General features: G+C 45.3%; 1 protein-coding gene across 4 annotated transcripts in view; it reads right to left on the minus strand.

Moving 5' to 3' along the window:
* Nucleotides 1–11,073: 11,073 nt before the first annotated feature.
* LOC144763193 (protein unc-93 homolog A-like) overlaps nt 11,074–26,932 on the minus strand; it is a 518,977-nt gene continuing 503,118 nt past the window's right edge. For 3 of the 4 annotated variants that reach the window (XM_078648556.1, XM_078648555.1, XM_078648558.1), the window contains 2 exons: nt 15,186–15,317; nt 11,075–12,670 (listed from right to left, as the gene is read on the minus strand). In XM_078648556.1, the coding sequence (XP_078504682.1) occupies nt 12,438–12,670; nt 15,186–15,317 (365 nt within the window). In that variant the 3' untranslated portion in view covers nt 11,075–12,437. Of the gene's footprint in view, nt 12,671–15,185; nt 15,318–26,932 lie in introns of all 4 variants that reach the window. The other variant, XM_078648557.1, reaches the window with a different exon arrangement.

Genomic DNA, 26,932 nt, shown 5'->3' on the forward strand with positions numbered 1-26,932 from the left:
GAATTGACATAGCAGTGTCGCGGAAGTGCCTGCGTTAAATCTTGTAGATTTCACGCAGGCACTTTTGCGAGGCGCACAGCTGCCTGACCGCCCCCCCCCCCCTTGCGTGGGATCGCACCCATTGTGGCGCAGGCCCAGGCCTTCACGTGGCGCATCTCCTTAGATGGATCACGTTGTACATGACTCGCAGGGATGCGCCACGTTTACGTCGCTGTGCGTCAGGTAAGGCAGCGTAAACGTGGAACAAGGGGCTTGTAAATCTACCCCTTTGTGTCTAGCATTACGCAGTTCTGTAAAATACACTCATACATTACTCAGCCCAATTAAATGAACACAAAATAGAAAACAAATAAGCAGTGGCACCGCCACAGAGAAGGAGAACAGTGCACCTGAAATGCACAGAAGATTTTGAAATATTAATTTACCTCTCTTATCAATGTAATCAGCAGCATTATTGCTCTTTGTAAAAAAATTAAAGCAAACATTTGCAATATAACACAGTCACACAGAGCAGGAGAAAAAACAGAGTAGTGAGTGATGAAAAAATTGCTACTACTACTCACCAAGCCCGGGGACCTCCACTCCCAGCACGTCTAGCAGGTCACGCTCTCGGTCCAGGATATCGGTCCAGCGGTGGGTGACTTGATTGTAGGTGCGCTGGACCCCCGTGATCTTAAAAAGGGCACGGCACACCTGCCCCCACCACTTCCGTCGCTCCTGGCTGTTGGTGTAACCAGCAGCGATCCTGCCGCCTGCCGCGATGGTCCTGGGGAGACGGCGCTGCACATAAAAAACAAGTGCGCCCACCTCCTCAGGGCTGAAGATCTCCCGGGGCACCACCATTTCCGCCCTCAAGCGGCCACACGGGAGCCGGGCACGGGCTGCGGCGGCCGTCTTGGGCAGCTTGACTGCTGTCTTCACCATGTTCTGGGCAGGTAAGGAGATAAAATGAAAAAGAATAAGAGTAGAAAAGAAGGAAATAAAAGTTTAAAAAAGTAGTTGAAAAGTAAACAAAAGTAGACTAAAACACAAAAATATAGACCTAGAAAACTAGAGGGATAGAAAATAAGTTAAATAGATCAAAAAAATATTAAAACAAGCAAAGGATGGCAGAGATATACAGAGGATAGAAACACCATGCCCAGACACATAGGAATGAATGAAAAACAAGATGGCCGCCCGAACACGTGCGTGTAAGTAAGTTCGCACGCGATTTCTCTCGCGAACTCGTGCGAACTTGTATTCGCAAGGCGCTCTTCGCGCGAGATTACACATAGCGGGCGGAAACGGAAACACGTCACGCAAACAAAATGGCGGCGCCCATACTCAACCTTGGGGTAACTCGCACGACTTCGCGGCCTCCACGGTCGATTTCGCACGACGCCGCGCCTCGCGAATAGGGCGAAATTACCGAAAAACGAGTTTTGCAAAAGCAAAACCAACGAGCAGGTGCAAAAGTTCGAGCTCATCATTTGTAACCATTTCCCTGTAGTGCTTCCTGAAGGGGCCCTCCAGAATCCGGTTGCCTACTTGCAACTATTGTGTGACCCTGCTCTGACAGTCACAGAATAGTTACAAGTATGCCATTGCATCCTGTTAAAATTTTTTACATTGCAACAAAAAGGAAAGGGAGCAGACAAGCAGGTGCCAGCCTTCATTAATGTCAGTTGGGGCAGGGCAGGTGTTGTTGTTTGCAAAACTTAAAGCACTTAGCAGGTGTGCTTTGCTTTGCCTCAATAATGTACACTCACTGGTCAATCAGAGGGTGCTGTGATGACACCGAGGGTGGCATGGGTGTGCCAGCCAGAGGGTGGCATGGGTGAACCAGAGTGCCAGTGTTGACAGGATGGCAGTGCTTTGCTTTGCCCCAATAATGTACACTGGTGAACCAGAGGGTGCTGTGATGACACAGAGGGTAACATGGGTGAGCCAGAGGGTGGCATGGGTGACCAAAGAGAGTGCCAGTGGTAACAGAGGGTGGCAGTGATGAAGAAAGCCTTGCAAACAGGCTGGGCACGTAGAAACAACAAGTTCGCAAAACTGGCGACCCGACAAGTAAGTTCGCAATTTGCAAAATTGTACAAAACCATCGCGAACTTGCAGAAACCCGTGCGAACACACCCCCTCCAAAAATCCGCAAATCCGCGAGAATTCGCAGAATTTGCGGATTTTCGCAATCCGCAAATACGCAAATCCGCAAATTCGCGGATTGCGAATCCGCAAAATACGCCCATGCTTAGTAGCAGTATTTGGGACCTGGATATTATCAAACTTGGCTGCAAACGTGAAGATACGACCATGATCATAGTCTTGGTCGTCACGCATGATCTTATGTAGTTTCCTATTCTTCACAACGGTCTGATGATTTGCAATCTGGTCCTTAAGGATTGCATAATTTTTGGTGGTTGCCTCTACTAGGTTCAACTGTTTAATTTCATCCTCAAGGATATTTATTTTTGCTTGTAATTTGACACATTTCCTATCATCATGGGCTATCAGAGTCCTCATCATTGTAAACGAGGAATTATGGAGATTATCCTCCCATTCGGACAAGAGATCCGGGTCAAGATCGTCAGTATTGGGGAACATGAGTATCCTCAAACCTCTAGGGACTTTTTGGTTGTCGAGATATCTTTTGAGGGTAACTCCGTCCCACCACTTTGAAAGCTAATTGTTTTTTAGCCTTTCGAGTTTCTGAAATTTTAGTTTCAGACCTTCAGTCTTAGTTACCCCAACAGACACTGCCTGTTTCATCTCGTTGTTGGGTTTGAAGAGATCCTTGGCAAGTTCTTCACTCCCATCATCAAAATTCATTGCGTATATGATTATGAGCGTGTGCCTGGCGTGCAAATAGACCCTTTATTAATGGATTAACTCAGCACTAAGCAGCCAGGTTTTTGAAGACTGCACTACCAGGGCTAGTCACAAAATGAAAGAAGTATATTGCCAAACTCAAGTGGCCTGCTGCTTGTAGACCATGAAAAAGAATCACAAACAAATTGAATGAGAGGCAACATACAGAAACAGAACAACGTGTAAACATTCAATGAGACGATTTATTCAAATGCTGTTATTCGTCTTTTATTTTCAGCTGTGCAAAGTATGCAGATGATAAAACCAGCCAATGGGTTTCACCCAAACATGGGCTTCTTCAGGGCTGAAATGGCATACAATATTGACCAAACTTTAGGATATTGACAAGAACTACACGTATATGTCACAAAATACATGTTACAACTATAACAGCGAATATTAACGAAAAGATAACAATTGACCATGGATAAAGGAAGGGAAGAAAGAGGAATGTCTAGGGTCATAGAAAGCCAGTGCGGAGAAGTAAGGAGTGGTATGGTGAATAGCAAAGGTGAAAAGAGGAAGAAGGATGAAAAAAGACAAACATGAAAGTAATTGATGGGAAACATTAGCAACAATATGTGCCGTGAGAAGAGTTTTAAAATCATAACGAATGCTGACAGTATCCAAAAGGATCAGTGAGTCACCCGTGAGTTATACCTACATCAGGCCCGTGCTGAGTGACATATGAGTAAAAATCTTTAGTGATTGGCTTACCAAAAAATGTTAATGGTAGATACGATCCTTTGTCACCGTTAAATAGACGGCCATCCTACGATGGCCGTCTATTTAACGGTGACAATTGTAAGTTCTAAAAAAAAATGTAAGGGTATATCAGCAAAGCTGTTCCCTTGGATGCATTCAGATACTTAGGAGTCAGTCCAATAAACGTACCTGATTAAGGAAATTTATTTTTTATGGGAAAGGTCTCCAGTAGGAGGAGGATTCTCGCAGAGTATAGCCTACAAGAAAATATGGTGTGTCAGAACAATGTTCTTAAAATGTGACCACAGCAGAAGTAACATGTTATATTAGTGATGCCCTAAGTTAATCACTAAACGTAGATACTGGGCATTACCTGGCTGTATGACCCCAGTGAGTAAAGGGCCTACTCCACAAAGAATTAAGTGCTGAGAGTTTTCATAAAGTCATAACCTATCACTAGCCAACACTAGCCTTGCAAGCCGTAAAGACGAGTTTTAATGGACCTGTCCTTTAGAAACAAATTTATAAAAGAGACATGAGCCTAAAAGGACTCACGGACCATCGGAAAAATATTAAGAAAAGCTTATTTTAAAGATGGTAGGTGTTAGCACACCAACACTCTAAAGGTGCAAAAGCCAGTCAGTATACTGGAAACACTGACCAAAAACAAAGCGCAAGAGGGCATAAGTTTTGCAGAGGTTGCGACATTCAATTGCTTTACTCACGTCACACATCCTGCATGCTCTGTCATATTAGTGCCGGTTTCCCTGTGTGTTTTGAGCTTGTTTAACAAAGGTAACTACGCGCTAGTGACCGATAGTGTACAGCGATATACCACCATAAGGATATCTAACAGCGCCTACCTACGTGTGAGTCTTTACCTGGAACAGAGTTATGAACAGCATGTCAATCAGGCATGGTTGGAAGTATTATTGCACAAGACCAAGCGCCAATAACTGATGACACACAGCGCTGAAATGAAATAGCGGTTTCCACAAGTGCCTGGCAGTGCAATACTAAAGCGGAAGGTGTTTACCCAGAACAGACGTTTTCACAAGAATCTGTAACAGTGCATGGTAATGCAGCAGTAAAATATGGCGGGGGGTTCTAAAAATGAGAAGCCACAAACATCAATAAGGACTAAATTTGTCAACTAACCCGCGTAGCCACCCAAATCTAAGCAGGCACGTTCTTACCGGAATCCCTAATCTAACGCAACGTGTTTGTGGAGCCGTGTCCGGAGCGCGTCTTTCAGGCAGTGTAGCTGGCGCAAAACCATGAAAAGCTTGAGCCCACGTTTATATCGTATAAGCTGATTCAAACAGACACGGAAGGGCAATCTTTCACTTCTGGGTGAGGACCCGGTCTCAATGACGATCACGTGATACCACGCTCACAAGGCAAAAACTCCCACACTTCCCTAACGCGGAAGTAAGATGAGGCATGACGCAAGAGCGCCACTAGAAAGCGATGGATACATTTAAAATTCATACTTCCAGGTGTGTTGACGGACATACTGAGTTGGTGAAATATTAGCATGATTTAAATAATGGGGAATCATGAGATAAAAAGAAGAGCCAAGATAAGCCAACAATCGTGTTGAGAAGCACAGTTACATGTTTGCAGCATATTTACCTCGTTATGCACCATAAATAGAGGTACCAAAAATGTGTATAATTAAAATACAAGTAATATCCTACTTTGGACGGAATGAGCATTGATTTAAGGGCGCAAAGGTGTAAAAAAAGGAAAACAGAAGGAAAATTAAAGAAAAGGAGCCCAAAATAAGCAGTAAGGAAAGAAAAGGAACAGGAACAGTACTGTAGAGTCATAGTGTATACAGTATTATTAGCAATGAGTAACATATAACAGAGCAAACGGCAATGTGGTTGCACTATCGTTACGCCTTTCAAAGGGTGCAATACACACACAGTTTAGAGAGTTAGAGGCACATATACATTTCACTGTTTCACGTACAGAAGCACCTGTAAATGCCACTGTTTCACGTACAGAAGCACATGTACATTTCACTGTTTCACGTACACATAGACAGTACTAGAGGGCTACATTGGTATGAAGGACATACACAATACAGTGTAGGCACCAAGACTGTTGTAATTTGGCAGCAATCGGGGTTAGCATTTAGCTGAAGCCATCTTGTATTTGGCAGTCATCTAGTCTGCCATGTGCTCACCATGTGTTCTGTCCTACCTTGCTGTTGATTACTCTTGTACTCTGCTTAGAGACAGACTATATTTAGGCTCTGCTACTCTGCACATGCGCAGAGGAGACTGTGACTGTCCATGCTCCTGTCCTTAGTGTGTAACTGTCAGGATGTGTTCACTAGAATTAGCAATTGCTAGCTCCTCCCACTTGTTAACGGTGCATTTCTGTATGACCTTTTATGTATGTAACCCTTCTCTTCTGTACGTGTACTGCCTTCCTTTGAGCCCCTGTGTGGATATAAAAGGACCATGCTCCTTCTGTTCAGTTTGCTACTTCATACACTACCGAAGGGTGTTGTGTGAATTGATTCCACCTCATGAGGTTTATTAATTAATGCTTTGTTTTATATTCCAGTTTCCGTGCCAACTTCTATTCTATTGGTCTGAGGACTTTGTGCAGAGAAGGGCAAACCCCTAGCACTGGTAGGCCTAGCTGAGGCCCACCCTAACCAATTGGCGCCCAACCAGTGGGGCTCATCAGCGACTCGGATGCCCGAAGGTGTGGTTGAAATGAAGGATTGTAATCTCGCTGCGGACGATCGCTGACCGAGGAGACCCGTGTCTTGGCAACCACGGCATTTTTCCTATCTTTCTAAGCTGACCCTCCAGGTGGTGCCAGTCCTTGACTGAGATCTCTTCTGTTGATTCGCCGTGCAGTGACCATTTGGTCGATTCAAGAACTTGGCAGTTAGAATCTGGACACCAAGGGATTGGTAAGGGTCGTTATGCGACACTTGCTGTTCGTTTGATACCAGGGATTGGTAAGATCGTTTTATGGGACTTACTGTTGGTTTTGGAATTTGTATTGGCCAATTTTGGAAACTGTGATGTGTATATATAAATTGCAATTTATATAGGCTGGTAATGAGGAGAATTTTCTCTGTTTTGACTAAGATATGAACGGAGCACCGTACATGCGTACTTTAAGCGCTACTTTCTGTATAATAATGCATATTCTGCACTATGTTCGTCAGGCCTGTTTCTAACACACTTCGTAGGATGTGTTGCTTTTGTAGTGGTACCAGTTTGAGACTTGATGAAGCACAACCGGCCCCCCTGAGGGGACGCCTAAAAGGGACATGTATATTAAGTATGGTATTTCTTCTATAATGTACAACACGAAATGGAATAAATATACTAGTAAGGGTCCTGAGTTGCGTTGGCCTATGCATGGGTCATTGGATTTACGAAAGATTCAGTATGTGGAACAATGTATGTTTAAGTGAAAGACTAGGCAAGATATGTTTGACTTTTGTACGAATGTGGGAGAAAGAAGTACGTGAACGAATGAAGCGTGAGCAAGCCTTGATTGAAAAGGAGCAAATAAAGACTATTTATGCGAAAGCATTAGATTTGAGAAATAAAGAAATGAAAGAACTAAAAGAGAGAGAGGATAGGAAGCACCATTTGCAGGTAACTGGCCAATACGCTGTGCGGCGACCCCTCTATCATATCCTTAATAAACCGCAAGATGTTTTCTTTTTATTAGATCGTTCTCCACCTCCGTATACTCTTCCTTCTGCTCCTCATAAGTCAGAGGAGGACTCTACTTCAGAACAAGAGAAAGCATGGGAAACTCGTTCTATGTTGTCTGCTGAACATTCATCTGTGCTTAGATCTGTTGCTCGTAAAGCCGTTCATAGTACTGCCTCTGCTTCTGAACTTATAGATAACATGAAAAGTTGGCAGGAAAGGGAGTAAATATATTTTACTGAGGTATTTGCCGCGGAGGTCCTTGAGCGGTTTAAGAAACATTCTGAGGAGTTAGGGCCCGTTGATGTAGCAAAGGACTGTAAGCAAATGCGTGATGGTCTTTTTGTCTTTTCTCAGGTGGCTGACTCAATCAGGCGTTTGGTTAAACTGCGTGCTGAAGCAGTCCGTTTGCGAGAAGGGAAAAAGACAGCAGACGCAGCTGCACAAACATCCTTGACCAGCGTGACACAGGCTTCTGCTTCTGTAACAGATAAGACTATGATTGTCATGTGAAACCTATGCGGGAAGCCCAGCCTTTGTATGTTCCTCCTAGAGGCGAGGAAACAAGTGATAATAAGGATTCCGTTGATGCACAGGGTTATTTTATTTATAATTGGGTTTATACTCCTTGGAATAGAGCGGATGTTATGGCTCTTAAAGCTGCATTGCCTGATCTGCGGAAAAATCCAGCCGCTTTTTATGAGGAAGTTGAGAGAGCCGTTAGCTCTTATACTCCGACTCTGCCTGATATTGACATGTTTTTCGGATTGATATTACCCCCCCTGATATGTGGAGGACTGTTCATAAAGTTGATGATCGTGTGACTTTTGGGTGGTTATGGAAAGAATTGGAACAAATGGATGTAGAAAGGGAACCCGCACCGAAGCCATGTCAGTTAATTTTAGATCTGCCCGCAGCTATATTAGTTAAGTTAAAGACGATTATTCCCCTTAAAAAGATAGATTGGACTGTGTTAGTGTCTTGCAAGCAAAAAGCAGATGAATCGGGTTCTGACTTCTTTACATGCTTAGAGGAGGCATTCCACGATTTTAGTGGCCAGTCATTGACAGATGACACAGGCAGGCATCTGTTTGTCGATAAATATGTTGCCAACCTGTTGCCAGGAATAGCTAGTCGCCTAAAGGCCAGTGAGAGTTCATGGACTACCTCTTCTCCGGTTTCTCTTTTGACTATGGCTCAGTATTAGGAACGCCAGGAGTTGGAAGCAAAGGGTAATGAGGAAAGATGACTAAAAAGAGTTAAAAAACTAAGGTTATGTTGGCTCAGGCTTATGGTCCACCTTCTAGAGGTAGTGATAGAGGTGGACGAGGGTCCTATGGTCCGTCTTTTTCTCCTTATAATCATTCAACTTTGTCTGCTGACCAGTGTGCGCACTGCAGGAAATTTGGACATAGGGCTGCCGATTGTCCGGCATTGCGTGCTCAGCAGGATCCATGTGAAAGGGGTTGAATGAGAAATCGTTCAGGATATTCAGGGCCTAGAGGAAGCACGAATGATCGTGCTAGGTTTGATGCTAATACACGTGGACAAGATGGGTTTAACACTTTTGATAGACGGAATCAATATCAAATGTCTGATTATTTGCCGTCTGATTTGAAAGATTCTGCTCATGCATAGAAACTGCCTAGCATGGGGTAAGGAAGCAGTTGAAGTTCCAGTAGACCAGAAGGGTCCCTATGTTACAGCACATGTTTTGGGTTCTACTGATCAGTTTCTGGTTGATACAGGAGCTACTCGTAGCGCCTTGTCTAAAAAATTGGTTTCAAGGACTCCCCTGCCTGGCTTAACCATTACATCGATAGGTTTCGATGGAACACCTTCCGTTAGCCCACTGTCACAACCACTTGCATTTCATGTTGACAAATTTACTGCTCCATGTCCATTTCTGCTTTCTCCAAATACACAGGACAATATTGTGGGTCTTGATATGCTCAAGTATTCTGAACAGAAGCTTATACATGTTACTTGATACTTTTTTACGCAGTTTATCGTTTACATGATCAGCGACCAGGAGGCTCTATTCGTATTTTATGTTCCTTTCAGATTCGTATGTTTTAATTTATCCACCCTGTTTGGCATATAACATCTATCAGTTACCAGATTGGGGACTCACTATCAAATGTGTTAGAATTCTGGCTCCAGTACAAATTTTAAAAGCTATCGTGTTACCTCTGGTTCAATATATCAAAAGTCCATAAGATGAACCGCTATCAATAAATACCTAACAAACGAACTTAAACAAGTCGAAAAATCAACTACACTTATGGTCTGAATTAATCTATATTATCCTTTATTTTGACCCTACGGATTTCAAACTTCTTCAAAAACTCTAAAGTCACAAAACTAGTAGTGTGTGGCAACTCCAGAAGAAGGCGCTGGTCGCCGAAACGCGCGTCGAGATATAATTGTGCCACTTTTTAAACTTTGAATATAATTTGAATTTTGTCCATGATGTTGATTTTAATCTTATAGTTGAGAGTTGATTTATACTGTATAATTATGTGTTTTTCAATGAATTTTTAATTATGTTAATAAATATCTGATTGTGAACTGTAATTAGTGTTTCCCTCTCTATTATCTTTTTTATATGACTAGTTGTATTTAATTGCCTAGGTTGTTACATTTCGCTTGCACCCCTGAAAATGACTTGTGTGGGCATATGGCGCACATACATGCCCTAAGGGCATGTATGAGCGTCATATGCCACCTTTGAATTTTAAATAAATTGCTTTTTCAAAAGAATTCGCAACTTAATTTGCGAATCCTTATGCGCATTTTTGCATTGATTTTTCTTTGATACATTGCATTTAAGGAATCGCAAAATTTACGATTCCTTAAGTGCAATCGCAAAATAAGGAATGGCAAATTTTACGATTCCTTATTTTGATGCAAAAATGTTTGATACATACCATTTATCAAATAAGCATTCGCAAAGGCCTACATTCTACGAATTTCGGCCTTTGCGAATGCTAATTTGCTTGATACATATGGCCCTAGGTCAGTAGTTTCTGAAAGGCATTTTATTGTTACTGTCAATTAGAAGTCGCAAATATGTTTAGGGCCTAGTCATAGGAGCACATTAGCTATGAGCGCCTACTAATTATTTAACCTGCAAGTTTATTTTTTCCTTGTTCAAAAACATATTCTCCCATGTTTAAAGGTATTTCACTTATTAGGCACATTTAAAAAATAATTTTCTATGTTTTCCGTTTTCTTTTCTACAGATACGATAAAATTAAATGTTTTTTTTAAAGTCAGGCACATTTTCTGCATTGTTAACCAAGGTACATTTTATGACTAATTTAGACTTTCACAGAAGTGTTCCATTGACAGAGCTAATTGGGCTCCGTTAACAAAATACTTACGTTCTGCCTGGTTCTAAATGTGGCAGGACTACTCAGGGTTTGGTATTTGTAATGCAGTAGACTGCTTGCCAAACTTTAAAAAAGATCCTAAGGCTCTTAGTACGAGTGGGCAGATAACTTATAATATTTGTGGTACCTGAAGTTACTACAGACATTAGAATTATTCTATTTTGCAGTTTTTGTCAGACCTGGGACAAATTGGGTGCAAAAAACTGCCTCCCATGGATAATTTACATCAGATCTAACTTGACAACATTTATTTGGGAGAAATATGATATTGCGAAATGTGCATTTTAGAACAAAATTCACATATTTATGCACTTTAGGTTAATAATCTAAACCTACTTATACCTTGTGTCAGTTTTAATTGCGGAATCATTATCACACATAAAACCAGGCCTCTCTTTATGGGGGCCTCGGTATTCTTGCTCCTGGTGAGCGCTCTGTTGCCCCAGCGCTTCACAAATGTCCATACTTATATAAATGCCTACCCAGTACATTCTACACCACATCTTGATGCAGGATCACAGGGATCGTCTTTACTGAGTGCCACTCTTCATTGTTCATTACCAGGCATGACCAAACCATCATCCTCAAGATACAAACATTCATTATTTTCAGGTGCTCTGCCATCCATTTTGCTTTACATTGGATCAATAAAGGTAGATTTTCAAAACTTTCATGCCAGATTCAACACAGTCAGCAATAAGCGATAATCCTTCTTTCCTTTTACAATAGATTAAACAAATATTTTTTTCATATTGGTTTTATTGCAGTGCAAGCCAGACTTTCACCTGATAAGACTTGTTAAATTATGACAGCCAATGAAATTCTGATACTGATTTGTTATCAGTATGCATGATAAAAGTGAGGCAATGCTAAATCAAGCTCACCTTTCAGTTAGACAAACCATGGGGCAGATTTACAAGAAACCGACGCATCTGTATAGGTGCGTCAGTTTCCCTGGGCCTGAGTGAAAAACCCTTGCGCAACCAGAGATGCGCCGTATTTACAATATGGCGCACTGTGGCGCAAGGATAGACAGATGCGTCAGAAATTCTGACGCATCTTATGGTGGAAAAGTCATGCATAGCTGGAGTTGTGTCGCAAGCACGACGCAACTTCAGCAATGCGTGTTGTGGCCTATTTCCAATACACTGCATCACTCCTTACGGCTGATTCAAGCAGGCGTAAGGTTTTGACACAGTGACGTCCTAAAAGTCACACAGTGAAATAGATTTCACTGCATCACTTTTACGAGGCTTTCCTGCGTGGAACGCCTACCCTGCATACATTATTCCTGACGCAGGTATAATGTCACGCAGGGCTTTACAATGTGACGCATCTCCATAGATGCGTCACGTAGTAAATTTGCAGCATTTTTTACGCCGCTGTTGCGTCACAAAAGTGAAGCTACAGCAGCGTAAAAGTGACCCAAGGGGCTTGTAAATCTGGCCTTAAAGTCTCTACTTCAAATAACACAGTCGACTCTAAGTAAAACTCAGTGATACACCATTTTTAAGTTGAGTAGTGGTGCTGGACTTGGGCACATGAGTAGGAATGGTCATGATCAATAAAACGGGGTCCGGGAGAGGTAACCCAGCTCTTCGAGACTCTAAACCCAAGTTCTGAGCACAATTTAGACTATCTGATGTTGGTTTAATTGTCATATCATAATAAAAGATTATTTTCTCAAACATGTATTGTGGTTACATATTGGAGTTTGAGTTTATTTGTGTCTCCTCGAATAGATAGTGTGTGCTGAGATGCTTGGATTTTTGATGCTCTGGGACTTCTAGTTTCCTTGAATCTCTGTTAATGTCACTGGTCGCTTCCTGGATTCGATGAATTCCACAATTCCATAGAGAGTGATGCCAAGCACCAGGACAGACAGCACTATGTAAAGCCTCACGTAAATGCACAGGAAGGTGCTGTACCCAAAAGAAATGACGAAGCCCAGTGACTCCCAGAGACGATAGTTGGCAAAGGCAGCCTCTTTGTGCTCAGCAAATAAAACTCCATAAAGAGCTGTGAAAAAAAAGAAGAATTGTTGACATGTTGGATGGATTGCTGCAGAAAATGTATTTTCCCTGGTAATTGATAAATTATACATCTGCTCCCAGACTTACACTCATCTGTATGATTGCAAGGTGGCACTTTCTAGTCCAAAGCAACACAAACAGCAGCATGGATAACTCTGGTGTGAAGCCAGTGCAGTGCTCAAATTGCCTTGCACCGAGGAGTGTAAACCTCAATTATAGTTTCTATCCAAAGCCAGATTTATTTAAATAGCAAAACCTAACTTTACATGAAATCCTAATGCCAAATGAAACCAGGCACATACAAGAGAAGTTTACTTTTAAAAATAAACTCCCACCTAAAGAAAAACATATATATACTCTGCATTAATAATTATTAAAAGTGATGTATAGAATTTGTTAGAATTAATGTAATTATTTTGGAATGTTATAATCTGTTTTAAATTAACAATAGGTTATTAAATATGTTGAGTAAATATGAACACCTTGAATGACATAACAAGCATGACTTTATGATAGTACTGACAGCTCAGGTCCGTCCAAAAAAATGGTACAACAAATTGAGCATGGAACACATTATCCAAAGTGTGGGAAGAGAGATGGTAGAGTGGTCTGTGTGAGTGTTCTCTAAAAAATGATTAGGCAACACAAAGAGTGATCTGTCTGAAATATAGAAGTGAAAAAATACATAAACGGGGCCAGGCAAGTCCTGATTAAAGCTGGACGACCTTAATGGCTAGCTGAACAGCTGAAACATGTTGACCAGTCGATTCAAGGATCATTGAGAATCCCTATCTATCTTCGCCCATATGCCTTTTAATCTGTCTAAGGTGCCTGAATATAAATATAAATAAGGCAACATGGTTAGACACCTTAGGACATTTTAGCTGTTCCCGGTCCCAAACCTAAATATATAACCGAGTGCTCCCACCAGCAGTAGGGTAGAGCCCACCTGGTGTCACTCACACCCCCACCAGGTGAGGGCGAAGTGATGAAGCATGCCACATAGAAATATGTGGGTGAGAGCCCTTTTTTAAATACAGAAATACCCTTCTAGCAGCGAGCATTTAACCATATTTTAGGAGGATACCTCCCTTATGATACGTATTGCATAGGATCTGGGGAATTGAGGGAAACCCCTGTGTCCAATTTTTTCTCTCTCTCCCTAATGGGAGTACTACCACATATATGTTCAGAATTCTTTGTTGGATAAGGGAGCCCCACACTGTAGTGTTTTATTATCTGACATGCAGACTCACCCTAGAAGTTTTTTAATACGGTAAGCCCTTTCTTTTCCTTACCTGTTTACTCAAAAGTACAGTATCTGGAGTTAAGAAGCATGGGAGAACAATGTAGGGACAGCAGCGACAGAAAGGACAGTGGGTAGGAAGTGTTGCATTTAGATATTTCAGTGACCAGTACAGGCCAACAGCGAAGACAATGCATTGGCTATATCATGTAATCATGTAAGCATTTGCAAACAAAAGGTGTGCATGTGCAAACACATTTTGCACATTTGAGCAACACTTTTACATGTCGTCCAAAGCTTGAATATTTTATGTTGTCGTTCATAATATCAGTGAGCAGTGACAATTCAGAAATGCAGGCATTATAAAAATGCTTTTCCTTGATAATTAAAGGTGCTTCTATTACATGCGCGAAAGGTGTTTTCGCATGCAGCCATTTGCAAGAAGTAGCACTGGCGACCATATCAAGACTGATTGTTTTCTGAGCCCAGGTGCAGGTTGTGAAGAGGGCCAAATGCCTCTTTTCAGTCCTAAAAGATTGTTGTCTACAGTGTGCATATTTACTCAGTAACACTATCAGTTAGAACATGAGCTGCAAGCTGTATACTTCAGAAACACAGAGGTCTAGCCACTGCTTCATTTTACAGGCTCTGCTGTCTGCATGGATGAACAAACTAATAGAGGTGACAAGAGAGGAAGTGCAAGAGAATTTTTTGAAAATCTAATTTAGGCCGTCTCCCCCTGGACCAATTGTAAATCCCTTGGGATTAACATATTGGGTAAACATTAATAGAAGTGATAAATAGAAAGATGCACAGCAGAACAACTACTATTTGAGTGCAAAACACAATACAGTTGATTGATTAATTGATCCACAGGGACACAAAGCAATTAGCCAATGCCACACATGTATTAGGTAGATAAGAAATTATTCATACCTAATCCCCTTAACTCAATAGTGGGGTCATTGGGCCACTAAATAGAAAGACATTAGGCTTCTCAAAATAGCTGAAGAAGCTGCAAAGAACATTCACTGAAATAATGTAAACTGTTCTCAAACATATTCATTTCTCTATTCTGAAACTTCAATGGGAAATTAATATACAGTCACTCGACTAGCCTTGTCCTACTTCATCCTAAAGTCTGGTCATAAAACGAGATACACATCTTTCCTGGATCTACCGCACATTACGGGATTATGTAATCTGATATATTTTAATACATTCATTTGTATTTCTGAAGGTGCTCAAAACTTACCATTTAGCAAGGTCTGACAAATGGCATCAGACATGCTCCACAGAGCAGGAAAGATGAAGAACACTGCAAACTGATCAGGGTGAGGTTTCCAGAGCAATAAGGCAATGATACAGGAAGCACTGGTAACTGCAGCTGTAAGGAGAGGACACTGTCACACGACCACCATATTTGTGCTAGGATAATAGCATTATAGATAGGCAGAGAAACTTTCTTAGGATATATATATTTAGAAGGAATTGCCAGTGTTACAACTCAGAGGGATACTAGAATCGCATCCTGTTCAGAGAGAGACAGAGGGAGAGTGGGTGTGTGTGTGTATTGTGTGTGTGCGCGTGTGTGTGTGTGTATTTATGTGTGTGTAAGAATCATTAAAATTTAGTAAACGATAATTTGGAAATACAAGTGCAGGCATCTCCTTTTATAATTTGTGCAATTGTTAATATATAGGGATTACCAGCGTGAGCAAAGTGCTGATGGATGTTTGGTAGACATAATTGCCAGCACCATAGGCTGTTTGGAAAGTATTTGAATTAACCCATCCACATGCATATCCGAGTGATTGCTGCACTCAGCAAATTACATTCCACCCTTGTGCAGTAACACTTAAGTCACATTAACTTATCTCCTCAGAAAAACACCATGAAGACCACATATTGCTGAAATGTTGTTTAATATTACAGTCCACAACAAGTAAGATATCAGTTGCAATTAATGAAACTGAAAAAAACTGTCATGCACACTGTAGGAGAGTAGGGTCTGCAATCCTATGATCACCCAGATTTTTGCTTTTTGCTGCACTGGTTTACGACTTTCCTTGGCTGTGGGCCTGCTAATCAGACCCACAGCCTAGCTGTTCTCTCTATCCAAATTGTACTCAGGTACTGAATTGGCACTGGGCCCTCTCCAAGTCCCTGTACCCAGGGCTGAGGTGCACCCAGAAGTCTCCCAGGGGCTGAAGCATGTATTGTGCCACCCCTGGACTGACTAACTAAACTGACACAACTGGCTGCACGACAGCTGGGGCAAGGTGGTGTACTCACCCTTTGCTTTAGATATAGTATACCTATATCTAACCCCAAAATGGACACACAGATCTCCTATCAGTCACTCTTATGGCAGGCCTTAACAATCCTGAAGGCAGAGTGCTTGGAATCGTGTGAGATTGTGCTCTGGCATGAGCTGAGCCTGTCTGCGGCTTTCGGGATCTATCCCTTAGCCGTTTCCATGATATCGCATACCATATACTCTTAAGTGCATTATAATCCTCGCGGTTATATGCCAACTCTGGTATCGCTTTATCAAAACATGTCGAGTAAGGTGTCATACGAATTGGAATACTAACCCCTCGCCAATTCTGGCGACGGGGTTAGCATTCCACCCTTCTAGAGGGACACGACATGTATGTAACCTATAACCCCGGTTAAAGTCAAACAGAGCCTCAGCTCCACAAAATGGATGCTGCCACCGAGACACAAGTCTGCCCTCCTGCTGCTGGGAGTCCTCCCAGAGCAGGAGATAAGGACAAAGGGTTTCCTGCCAGGGGCGGTGCCAGCACCGTCCCAGACAGGATTTTGTGTATCCTAGGTAGGCAGGGCTTCAGAGGAAGGTGACTGCAAGTGGCACCCCGGTGCTCACTGTGCATAGGCCGGCTGAAACCAGTTCCAGGGGCACTCCAGCCCCTGGCCTGGGGAAAGCCCGCCAAAGGAGAGGGGTGTAACCACCCCCCTCCTGGTCCCACCCATAGGGCAGGACTTAGTCGCGTGCCAGCCCCCTTTTCCCAGATAAAGGTAGGAGCAGGCCCCCTTCCAAATTAGATCATCTTTGGAATCAAGCCACGACTTTCTGCGAAAGGACTTCAAGATTTCTTCTTCAAGATTCTCCCTTGTGGCTAAGGAGTAGTCACCCTGCATCCGCAGGCACCATCTTAAGAACACTGCGGTCTGCTGTAAGTCCTTCCTCCGGAATCCGACTGCCCAGCTCGACAAGACCCGGCTTCCCTGGCACCTCCGACCTCTACTCACCTCTACAGCCAAGCTGAGAACCGTGAGTGCGACGAGACCTCAAGGGACCGACTATTGCCAAGACTGCACAACTTCTTCACAGCAAGCCCGCCGAGTAATCTACTGGCGAGTGCTTTGGGGTCCGAGAAGCCCCGACCCTGAGCAGCTCCAGCACCGAAGAGCAGCCCCCCAGCATCTCCACGATCGGCGTGGGGCCCTTCTGCTTTTTGCTGCTCACCGCGTTGTTTGGCTACTAGCCCGCTGGCTTGTGGCCTTCTGAACGACGCCCGACGACATCACTGCTGCTGGTCTGGTTGCTCCAGACTGGCTCTTGCTCCCTTCCAGAAGAGGAGCACCCCGGACCCTCCTGGTCCACTCAAGACGCCATTTTGAGTCCACCGCGTGGGCTTGAATTAGCCAAGGCTTTGTTGCCCAATCCTGGGTCCTTCGACGCCGACAGCTTCATCCATCGTGGGACAGCTCGCCTCTCCATCCTGGTCGCCGACAACGCCTCCTGGTCCGTGAGATCTGCAGAGCACAGCGTCGCCCACTCACCTAGTCGAGGTGACTACCATCCGGTGCCCTCCTGGTGCCCCCTGACTACTGGCTAGTAAGTCACGAACTTGGTCCCCTCTGCTTTCAGGTGTCATCCATCTTCGAGATCCAGGCTTGGATCACTTCGAACTCTCTTCACTGGTCGCCTGCCAGCATCTTTCTTCCAGGCTCCTGGTTCGTCAACGAGGATTCCCGACGTCTTTTGAGACATATGCAGCTGCAGCCCCTGGGCTAGGTAACTTCGGCATTTCGGTGCCCCAGCATAGCCTCACTATCCAAGGGTCAGGATCCACTTTCATTTTCTCCCTACCAGGTCGGGTTCGCCCGTGAACACTAACTTTAACTTTACAAGCTATCATAGACTTTGTCCCGCATCCCGCGTGAGAGTGCACACTCTGCACCCGAGTCCCCTGGGCCTCCTAGAAGTAATCTAACGATTCTGTAGTCAAGTCCTAGCGATTCCAAAGCCTATTAGTACTGTACTTACCTGCTAGTAATTTCGCATTCCACTTTCAGAGTATATGGTTTTCCGTGCCCCTCGGGCATTTGTATATACTGTGCTAACTTAAGTATTTTCGTAAGAGTTTTGTTGTGTGCTTAGCTCCCTGACTCATAAAGAGTTCAGGGTAGTCTTGTTATAAATAAATACACTGTTTATTTTCATAACAACTTGTGTGGTGTCCTTTCACTGGGTGTTCAAGGGGTAATGTGATGGTAAAACAGCTGGCTTAACACGCCCTCTAGAGTCTTAGCCTTAGACTGCTCGTATCCATGCTACTAGGATAGCTGGTCTATAAGGTTGACTTACAACCAATCATCAATAAGGGTTGTTTGGACTGATATATAGTGATCACTAGAATAGTGAGCACTGCACATCAGGCCAACTTCTCACATTGGTGAGCAGCGGTTGGGATTTGAGCTTGCTGTTGTTTTACCACACATATCCTAAGAATATCTTGTGAAAGATCACATAAGTACTAAAGGTACATATAACTTAGCTTAGAATACCCTGAGTTCTACTGAACCAGCTGTTGTAGCTCCTAGGGCCTAGCACACCCTAAACTACAACTCTAGCAAGGGATCAGTAGGCAAACATATAGTGTAGGTAAGTGCACCACTTACACCTCACTAGAAAATCATGTCTAACCATGGAGAGTCCACTGAGACTCCCCTGGTGAGCGTTGACCCTCCACAGGTCACTTCAAGATATGCAGCTCTCAGTTTCCAGGAGATGAGACAAGTCTGTACCTCCAGGAAACTGAAGCAGGGGTCTAACCCCACCATTCCCTTTCTGATAGGTCTCTTAGAGACATATGATGCCAGAAAGATTTCTCAGTTACATGAGAATATGCCAGCCTTAGAGGGAACCTCTGGGGATCCAGACCTCCCCAACACTGCCAATGCAGTTGAGGAGGAGGATCAAGAGGAACTCTCTGGGGATGAGGTAGACAAAGGTCTTGAGGTAGTCAGAAGGCTAACCAGGGCCAACTTAGACTTACTTGGGCTAGGATCTGGGGGACCCCCAGTACTAACCCGAAGTGGGCCTAACCTTGGAGTTAGGAGAGATAGATCTGTTTCTAGGGACTCCAATAGATCTCTGCACTCTAATGCCTCTTCCCAGAGGAGGAGGAACTCTCCACAGAGGAGAGTGACTTCCCCTCAGAGAATAGAGCATGAAGCTAGAATGAGACAGGCTGCTCTGAGGATTGAAAGGGAAGAACTTGCCCTGGCCAAAGAAAAGCTTGCCTTTGCTAGAGAGCAGCAGATGAGTGGGCTAGCTCCCACTGGTGGCAGCAATCTCCCAAGAGATAGAGAGAAGGGTTTAGATACTAAACACCTGACTAAGATAGTGCCCCCCTTTAAACAAGGGGATGATATCCAGAAATGGATGGCTGCTTTGGAGAGGGCCTGCACTGTGCAGTGCATTCCCCGAAGTCAGTGGGCAGCTATACTGTGGCTCTCCTTTGATGGTAAAGGTAGAGATAAGCTCCTCACTACATGAGTGGAGGATGCTAATGATTACCAGGTCCTGAAAAATGCACTGGTTGATGGGTTTGGTTTAACCACTGAGCAGTACAGGTTGCTGTTCAGAGACACCCAGAAAACTCAGTCTCAGGACTGGTCTGACTTTGTGGATTGTGCCACTAAGGCTTTGGAGGGCTGGTTGCTGGGTAGCAAGGTTACAGATTACACAGGATTGTATAATCTTATGATGAGAGAACAAATTTTAAACAATTGTCAGAACCAGTTGTTGCACCAGCACCTTGTTGATTCAGATCTGACCTCTCCCCAAGAATTGGGAAAGAAGGCAGACAAATGGGTCAGGACAAGGATCAAGCAGAACCAGAACCAGAACCAGGGTGGTCAGAAGAAAGCAGACCAGAAGGGTAATGTTAAGAGTGAACAAAATGACCAGAAGTCTTCACCAGGTCCCCAACAAACCAAAGAGGGTGGGGGTCAGGCTTCCCAGAAGAAGAAGACTCAAGAAGGCCAGTCAAAGAGGTGGTGCCAGTACTGTAAACGTAAGTCTCACTGGTTTAGTGAGTGCACCAAAAGAGGAGGACAAACTCCTGCCACTACAGCCCCTAAGGCAACTGCACCCCCTAGTACAGTCAGTAGTGGTAGTGTACCTCCCAAGGCATTAGTTGGGTTAACCTTGGGAACTGAGGGGTCTGACAACTTAGTTGGCACACTCACTCAGGCTGTCCTTGTCTGTACAGGGGATATAGATCCGTCCCCTGATATAAGTCCCAATACTTTGGGCAAATACAGGCAGACACCTTTGATTAATGGCAAGATGGCTCAGGCCTATAGGGACACTTGTGCCAGTGTCACCATGGTGACACCTAACTTTGTGGACCCTGGACAGATCATGCCAGGTACAGATTTCCTGGTGACCAATGCCAGCAACGTCACTACCAGTCATAGTATGGCGATTGTGGCTTTCTCCTGGGGTGGAGTGAAGGGTCAAAAGAAAGTTGTGGTCAGTTCAGACCTCCCAGTTGATTGTTTGTTGGGCAATGATTTGGAGTCATCACTATGGTCAGAAGTGGAGCAGAGGACTCACATGGAAATGTTAGGCTTGCCAGCACATGTGCTTGTTGTGACTAGGTCACAGGCCAGAAGATGCCCCACTGAACAGGTGCTGGATCCTGAAAGTATGGACCAGACACCTTCCAAGAAGAAGAGCAGTAGGGTTAAGGCTTTGCCTTCCCCCTTGCCCCAGGTTGAGGATCAAGTCTCTGAGGAGGCTGATCTGAGAGAACTGAGGGAAACTGAGCCTAAAGAGCTTGAACTTGATCAAGTTGAGTTTCTGGGCTCAGGGGGACCCTCCAGAGCAGACCTGGGGAAGGCACAGTTAGACTGCCCTTCCCTTGAACCCCTCAGACAGCAGGCTGCTGCTGAGGCTGCAGGGAATGCCACAGGTGCCCACAGGGTATACTTGGAAGATGGACTCCTGTACTCTGAGTCAAGAGACCCCAAGCCTGGTGCAACCAGGAGGCTGGTCATCCCCTTGTCTCTGAGAGGTTTCCTTCTCACCTTGGCCCATGAGATTCCCCTTGCAGGTCATTTAGGTCAGACAAAGACGTGGGACAGGCTTGTCTCACACTTTCACTGGCCCCACATGAATGAGAATACCAAGGAGTTTTGTCGCTCCTGTGTCACTTGCCAAGCCAGTGGTAAGTCAGGTGGCACAACAAAGGCCCCCCTCATACCACTACCTGTGGTGGGGGTCCCCTTTGAAAGAGTGGGGATTGACATTGTTGGTCCAATGGAACCCCAGACAGCATCAGGGCACAAGTTTATACTGGTGGTGGTGGATCATGCCACCAGGTATCCTGAAGCTATTCCACTTAGGACCACTACAGCACCTGTAGTGGCAAGGGCCCTAGTTGGAGTGTTCTCCAGAGTGGGCTTCCCTAAGGAGGTTGTTTCTGACAGGGGTACAAACTTCATGTCAGGATATCTGACTGCAATGTGGAAGGAGTGTGGTGTGAACTACAAGTTCACCACACCCTATCACCCACAATGCAATGGGCTTGTTGAGAGATTCAACAGGACCCTCAAAGGGATGATTCATGGGCTACCTGAAACTCTTAGGAGAAGATGGGATGTCCTGATCCCCTGCCTCTTGTTTGCTTACAGAGAGGTCCCACAGAAGGGGGTTGGCTACAGCCCTTTTGAGCTTCTGTATGGGCATCCTGTAAGAGGACCCCTGTGTTTGGTGAAGGAAGGATGGGAGAGACCTCTCAAAAAGCCTGCAACCAACATAGTGGACTATGTACTTGGTCTCCGCTCCAGGATGGCTGAGTATATGGAAAAGGCATCTAAAAACCTGGAGGCCAGCCAAGAACTTCAAAAAGCTTGGCATGACCAAAAGGCTGTTCTGACTGTGTACCAGCCAGGACAGAAGGTGTGGGTGCTGGAGCCAGTGGCCCCAGCAGCTCTGAAAGACAAATGGTCTGGGCCCCACACCATCATTGAGCAAAAGGGAGAGGTTACCTACTTGGTGGACCTTGGAACTCCCAGGAGCCCTCTCAGAGTGCTCCATGTAAACAGGCTCAAGGCATATGTTGACAGGAAGGACATGAGCTTGCTCATGGCCACAGATGAGGGACAGGAGGAAGAGAGTGACCCTCTCCCAGACCTGCTCACTCAGAATCCTGATGATGGATCAGTAGATGGTGTTGTCTTTTGTGGCAGCCTCACTGAACATCAGCAACAGGATTGCAGGCAAGTTCTGCAATCCTTCAGACATATGTTCTCTCTGACACCCAGCCAAACTGATTGGTGTACCCATGATGTTGACACTGGAGACAGTCTGCCTGTCAAGAGTAAAATCTACAGACAGCCTGATCATGTTAGAGACTGCATCAAAACAGAAGTGCAGAAAATGTTGGAGCTGGGATTCATTGAGCCCTCAGATAGCCCTTGGGCTAGCCCAGTAGTTCTAGTGCCAAAGCCTCACACCCAGGGTGGTAAGAAAGAGATGAGGTTTTGCGTAGACTACAGAGGCCTCAATGCAGTCACTAAGACTGATGCCCACCCAATACCAAGAGCAGATGAACTTATAGATAAATTGGCTTCTGCCAACTTCTTAAGTACATTTGATTTGACAGCTGGGTATTGGCAAATCAGGTTAGCTGAGGAGGCCAAACCCAAGACAGCATTTTCTACCCCTGGTGGGCATTATCAGTTTGTGGTAATGCCCTTTGGTCTGAAAAATGCACCTGCCACCTTCCAAAGGTTGGTGAATCAAGTCCTCACTGGGCTGGATGACTTCTGTGCAGCATATCTTGACGATATTGCTGTCTTTAGCTCCACCTGGGAGGATCACCTGGTCCACCTGAGGAAAGTGTTAGAGGCTCTGCAAAAGGCAGGCCTCACTATCAAGGCCACTAAGTGCCAGATAGGGCAGACACAGGTTGTATACCTGGGCCACCTTGTAGGTGGAGGCCAGGTTCAGCCACTGGAGAGTAAGATACAGGCCATCAAGGACTGGACTCCTCCAATCACCCAGACTCAGGTTCGAGCTTTCTTGGGCCTGACTGGGTACTATAGGAAGTTTGTCAGAAATTATGGGTCCATAGTGACCCCTCTTAATGACCTGACAAGCAAAAAGATGCCAAAGAAAGTTCAGTGGACAGCAAGCTGTCAGAAAGCATTCAATGACCTAAAGCAGGCCATGTGCACAGCACCTATCCTAAAGAGTCCCGATTACTCCAAGCCATTCATTGTCCAAACAGATGCTTCTGAGTTGGGTGTGGGAGCTGTTCTGTCTCAGCTGAATTTTGATGGTAATGATCAGCCTATTGCTTTCATTAGTAGGAGGCTGACCCCCAGAGAGAAAAATTGGTCAGCTATTGCGAGGGAGGCCTTTGCTGTGGTTTGGGCCCTGAAGAAGCTGAGGGCCTACTTGTTTGGCACTCACTTCACCATTCAGACCGACCATAAGCCCCTCTTGTGGCTAAATCAGATGAAGGGTGAAAACCCCAAACTGCTTAGGTGGTCCATTTCCCTACAGGGGATGGATTTTACAGTGGTGCATAGACCTGGTACTGATCACAGCAATGCTGATGGGCTCTCCAGGTATTTCCACTTAGAGCAAGAAGACTCACCTGGTCAAGGTTAGTTTATTGTCCCAAAGTTTGGGGGGGGGTCATGTAGGAGAGTAGGGTCTGCAATCCTATGATCACCCAGATTTTTGCTTTTTGCTGCACTGGTTTACGACTTTCCCTGGCTGTGGGCCTGCTAATCAGACCCACAGCCTAGCTGTTCTCTCTATCCAAATTGTACCCAGGTACTGAATTGGCACTGGGCCCTCTCCAAGTCCCTGTACCCAGGGCTGAGGTGCACCCAGAAGTCTCCCAGGGGCTGAAGCATGTATTGTGCCACCCCTGGACTGACTAACTAAACTGACACAACTGGCTGCACGACAGCTGGGGCAAGGTGGTGTACTCACCCTTTGCTTTAGATATAGTATACCTATATCTAACCCCAAAATGGACACACAGATCTCCTATCAGTCACTCCTATGGCAGGCCTTAACAATCCTGAAGGCAGAGTGCTTGGAATCGTGTGAGATGGTGCTCTGGCATGAGCTGAGCCTGTCTGCGGCTTTCGGGATCTATCCCTTAGCCGTTTCCATGATATCGCATACCATATACTCTTAAGTGCATTATAATCCTCGCGGTTATATGCCAACTCTGGTATCGCTTTATCAAAACATGTCGAGTAAGGTGTCATACGAATTGGAATACTAACCCCTCGCCAATTCTGGCGACGGGGTTAGCATTCCACCCTTCTAGAGGGACACGACATGTATGTAACCTATAACCCCGGTTAAAGTCAAACAGAGCCTCAGCTCCACAAAATGGATGCTGCCACCGAGACACAAGTCTGCCCTCCTGCTGCTGGGAGTCCTCCCAGAGCAGGAGATAAGGACAAAGGGTTTCCTGCCAGGGGCGGTGCCAGCACCGTCCCAGACAGGATTTTGTGTATCCTAGGTAGGCAGGGCTTCAGAGGAAGGTGACTGCAAGTGGCACCCCGGTGCTCACTGTGCATAGGCCGGCTGAAACCAGTTCCAGGGGCACTCCAGCCCCTGGCCTGGGGAAAGCCCGCCAAAGGAGAGGGGTGTAACCACCCCCCTCCTGGTCCCACCCATAGGGCAGGACTTAGTCGTGTGCCAGCCCCCTTTTCCCAGATAAAGGTAGGAGCAGGCCCCCTTCCAAATTAGATCATCTTTGGAATCAAGCCACGACTTTCTGCGAAAGGACTTCAAGATTTCTTCTTCAAGATTCTCCCTTGTGGCTAAGGAGTAGTCACCCTGCATCCGCAGGCACCATCTTAAGAACACTGCGGTCTGCTGTAAGTCCTTCCTCCGGAATCCGACTGCCCAGCTCGACAAGACCCGGCTTCCCTGGCACCTCCGACCTCTACTCACCTCTACAGCCAAGCTGAGAACCGTGAGTGCGACGAGACCTCAAGGGACCGACTATTGCCAAGACTGCACGACTTCTTCACAGCAAGCCCGCCGAGTAATCTACTGGCGAGTGCTTTGGGGTCCGAGAAGCCCCGACCCTGAGCAGCTCCAGCACCGAAGAGCAGCCCCCCAGCATCTCCACGATCGGCGTGGGGCCCTTCTGCTTTTTGCTGCTCACCGCGTTGTTTGGCTACTAGCCCGCTGGCTTGTGGCCTTCTGAACGACGCCCGACGACATCACTGCTGCTGGTCTGGTTGCTCCAGACTGGCTCTTGCTCCCTTCCAGAAGAGGAGCACCCCGGACCCTCCTGGTCCACTCAAGACGCCATTTTGAGTCCACCGCGTGGGCTTGAATTAGCCAAGGCTTTGTTGCCCAATCCTGGGTCCTTCGACGCCGACAGCTTCATCCATCGTGGGACAGCTCGCCTCTCCATCCTGGTTGCCGACAACGCCTCCTGGTCCGTGAGATCTGCAGAGCACAGGGTCGCCCACTCACCTAGTCGAGGTGACTACCATCCGGTGCCCTCCTGGTGCCCCCTGACTACTGGCTAGTAGTCACGAACTTGGTCCCCTCTGCTTTCAGGTGTCATCCATCTTCGAGATCCAGGCTTGGATCACTTCGAACTCTCTTCACTGGTCGCCTGCCAGCATCTTTCTTCCAGGCTCCTGGTTCGTCAACGAGGATTCCCGACGTCTTTTGAGACATATGCAGCTGCAGCCCCTGGGCTAGGTAACTTCGGCATTTCGGTGCCCCAGCATAGCCTCACTATCCAAGGGTCAGGATCCACTTTCGTTTTCTCCCTACCAGGTCGGGTTCGCCCGTGAACACTAACTTTAACTTTACTAGCTATCATAGACTTTGTCCCGCATCCCGCGTGAGAGTGCACACTCTGCACCCGAGTCCCCTGGGCCTCCTAGAAGTAATCTAACGATTCTATAGTCAAGTCCTAGCGATTCCAAAGCCTATTAGTGCTGTACTTACCTGCTAGTAATTTCGCATTCCACTTTCAGAGTATATGGTTTACCGTGCCCCTCGGGCATTTGTATATACTGTGCTAACTTAAGTATTTTCGTAAGAGTTTTGTTGTGTGCTTAGCTCCCTGACTCATAAAGAGTTCAGGGTAGTCTTGTTATAAATAAATACACTGTTTATTTTCATAACAACTTGTGTGGTGTCCTTTCACTGGGTGTTCAAGGGGTAATGTGATGGTAAAACAGCTGGCTTAACACGCCCTCTAGAGTCTTAGCCTTAGACTGCTCGTATCCATGCTACTAGGATAGCTGGTCTATAAGGTTGACTTACAACCAATCATCAATAAGGGTTGTTTGGACTGATATATAGTGATCACTAGAATAGTGAGCACTGCACATCAGGCCAACTTCTCACACACACCCACACCTACCACAGTGTGTAGGCTATGGACGCCACCAAAATTGTGATCATGCACATGGTGCGGCATTAGATGAATAGTTAAATACATCTGACAACTTGTCACAAAGCCCAATACATTGAATGAAGGGACCAAATGGAATGAAGAAATTAGAATCAAAAACAATATCTGAATGACTAGAATGATGAGGAACAAATGGATGATTTTAACTCAGTACTTACCTCATTAAAACTCGGGGAACACCTAGAAATAAATAAGTGAATCATGTTTGCTGAGATGAATACAATCGTATGCCACTGGCTCTCTTCAGGGAGTTATT

This window comes from Lissotriton helveticus, chromosome 6 (assembly GCF_964261635.1).
Source record: "Lissotriton helveticus chromosome 6, aLisHel1.1, whole genome shotgun sequence".
NCBI lineage: Eukaryota > Metazoa > Chordata > Amphibia > Caudata > Salamandridae > Lissotriton > Lissotriton helveticus.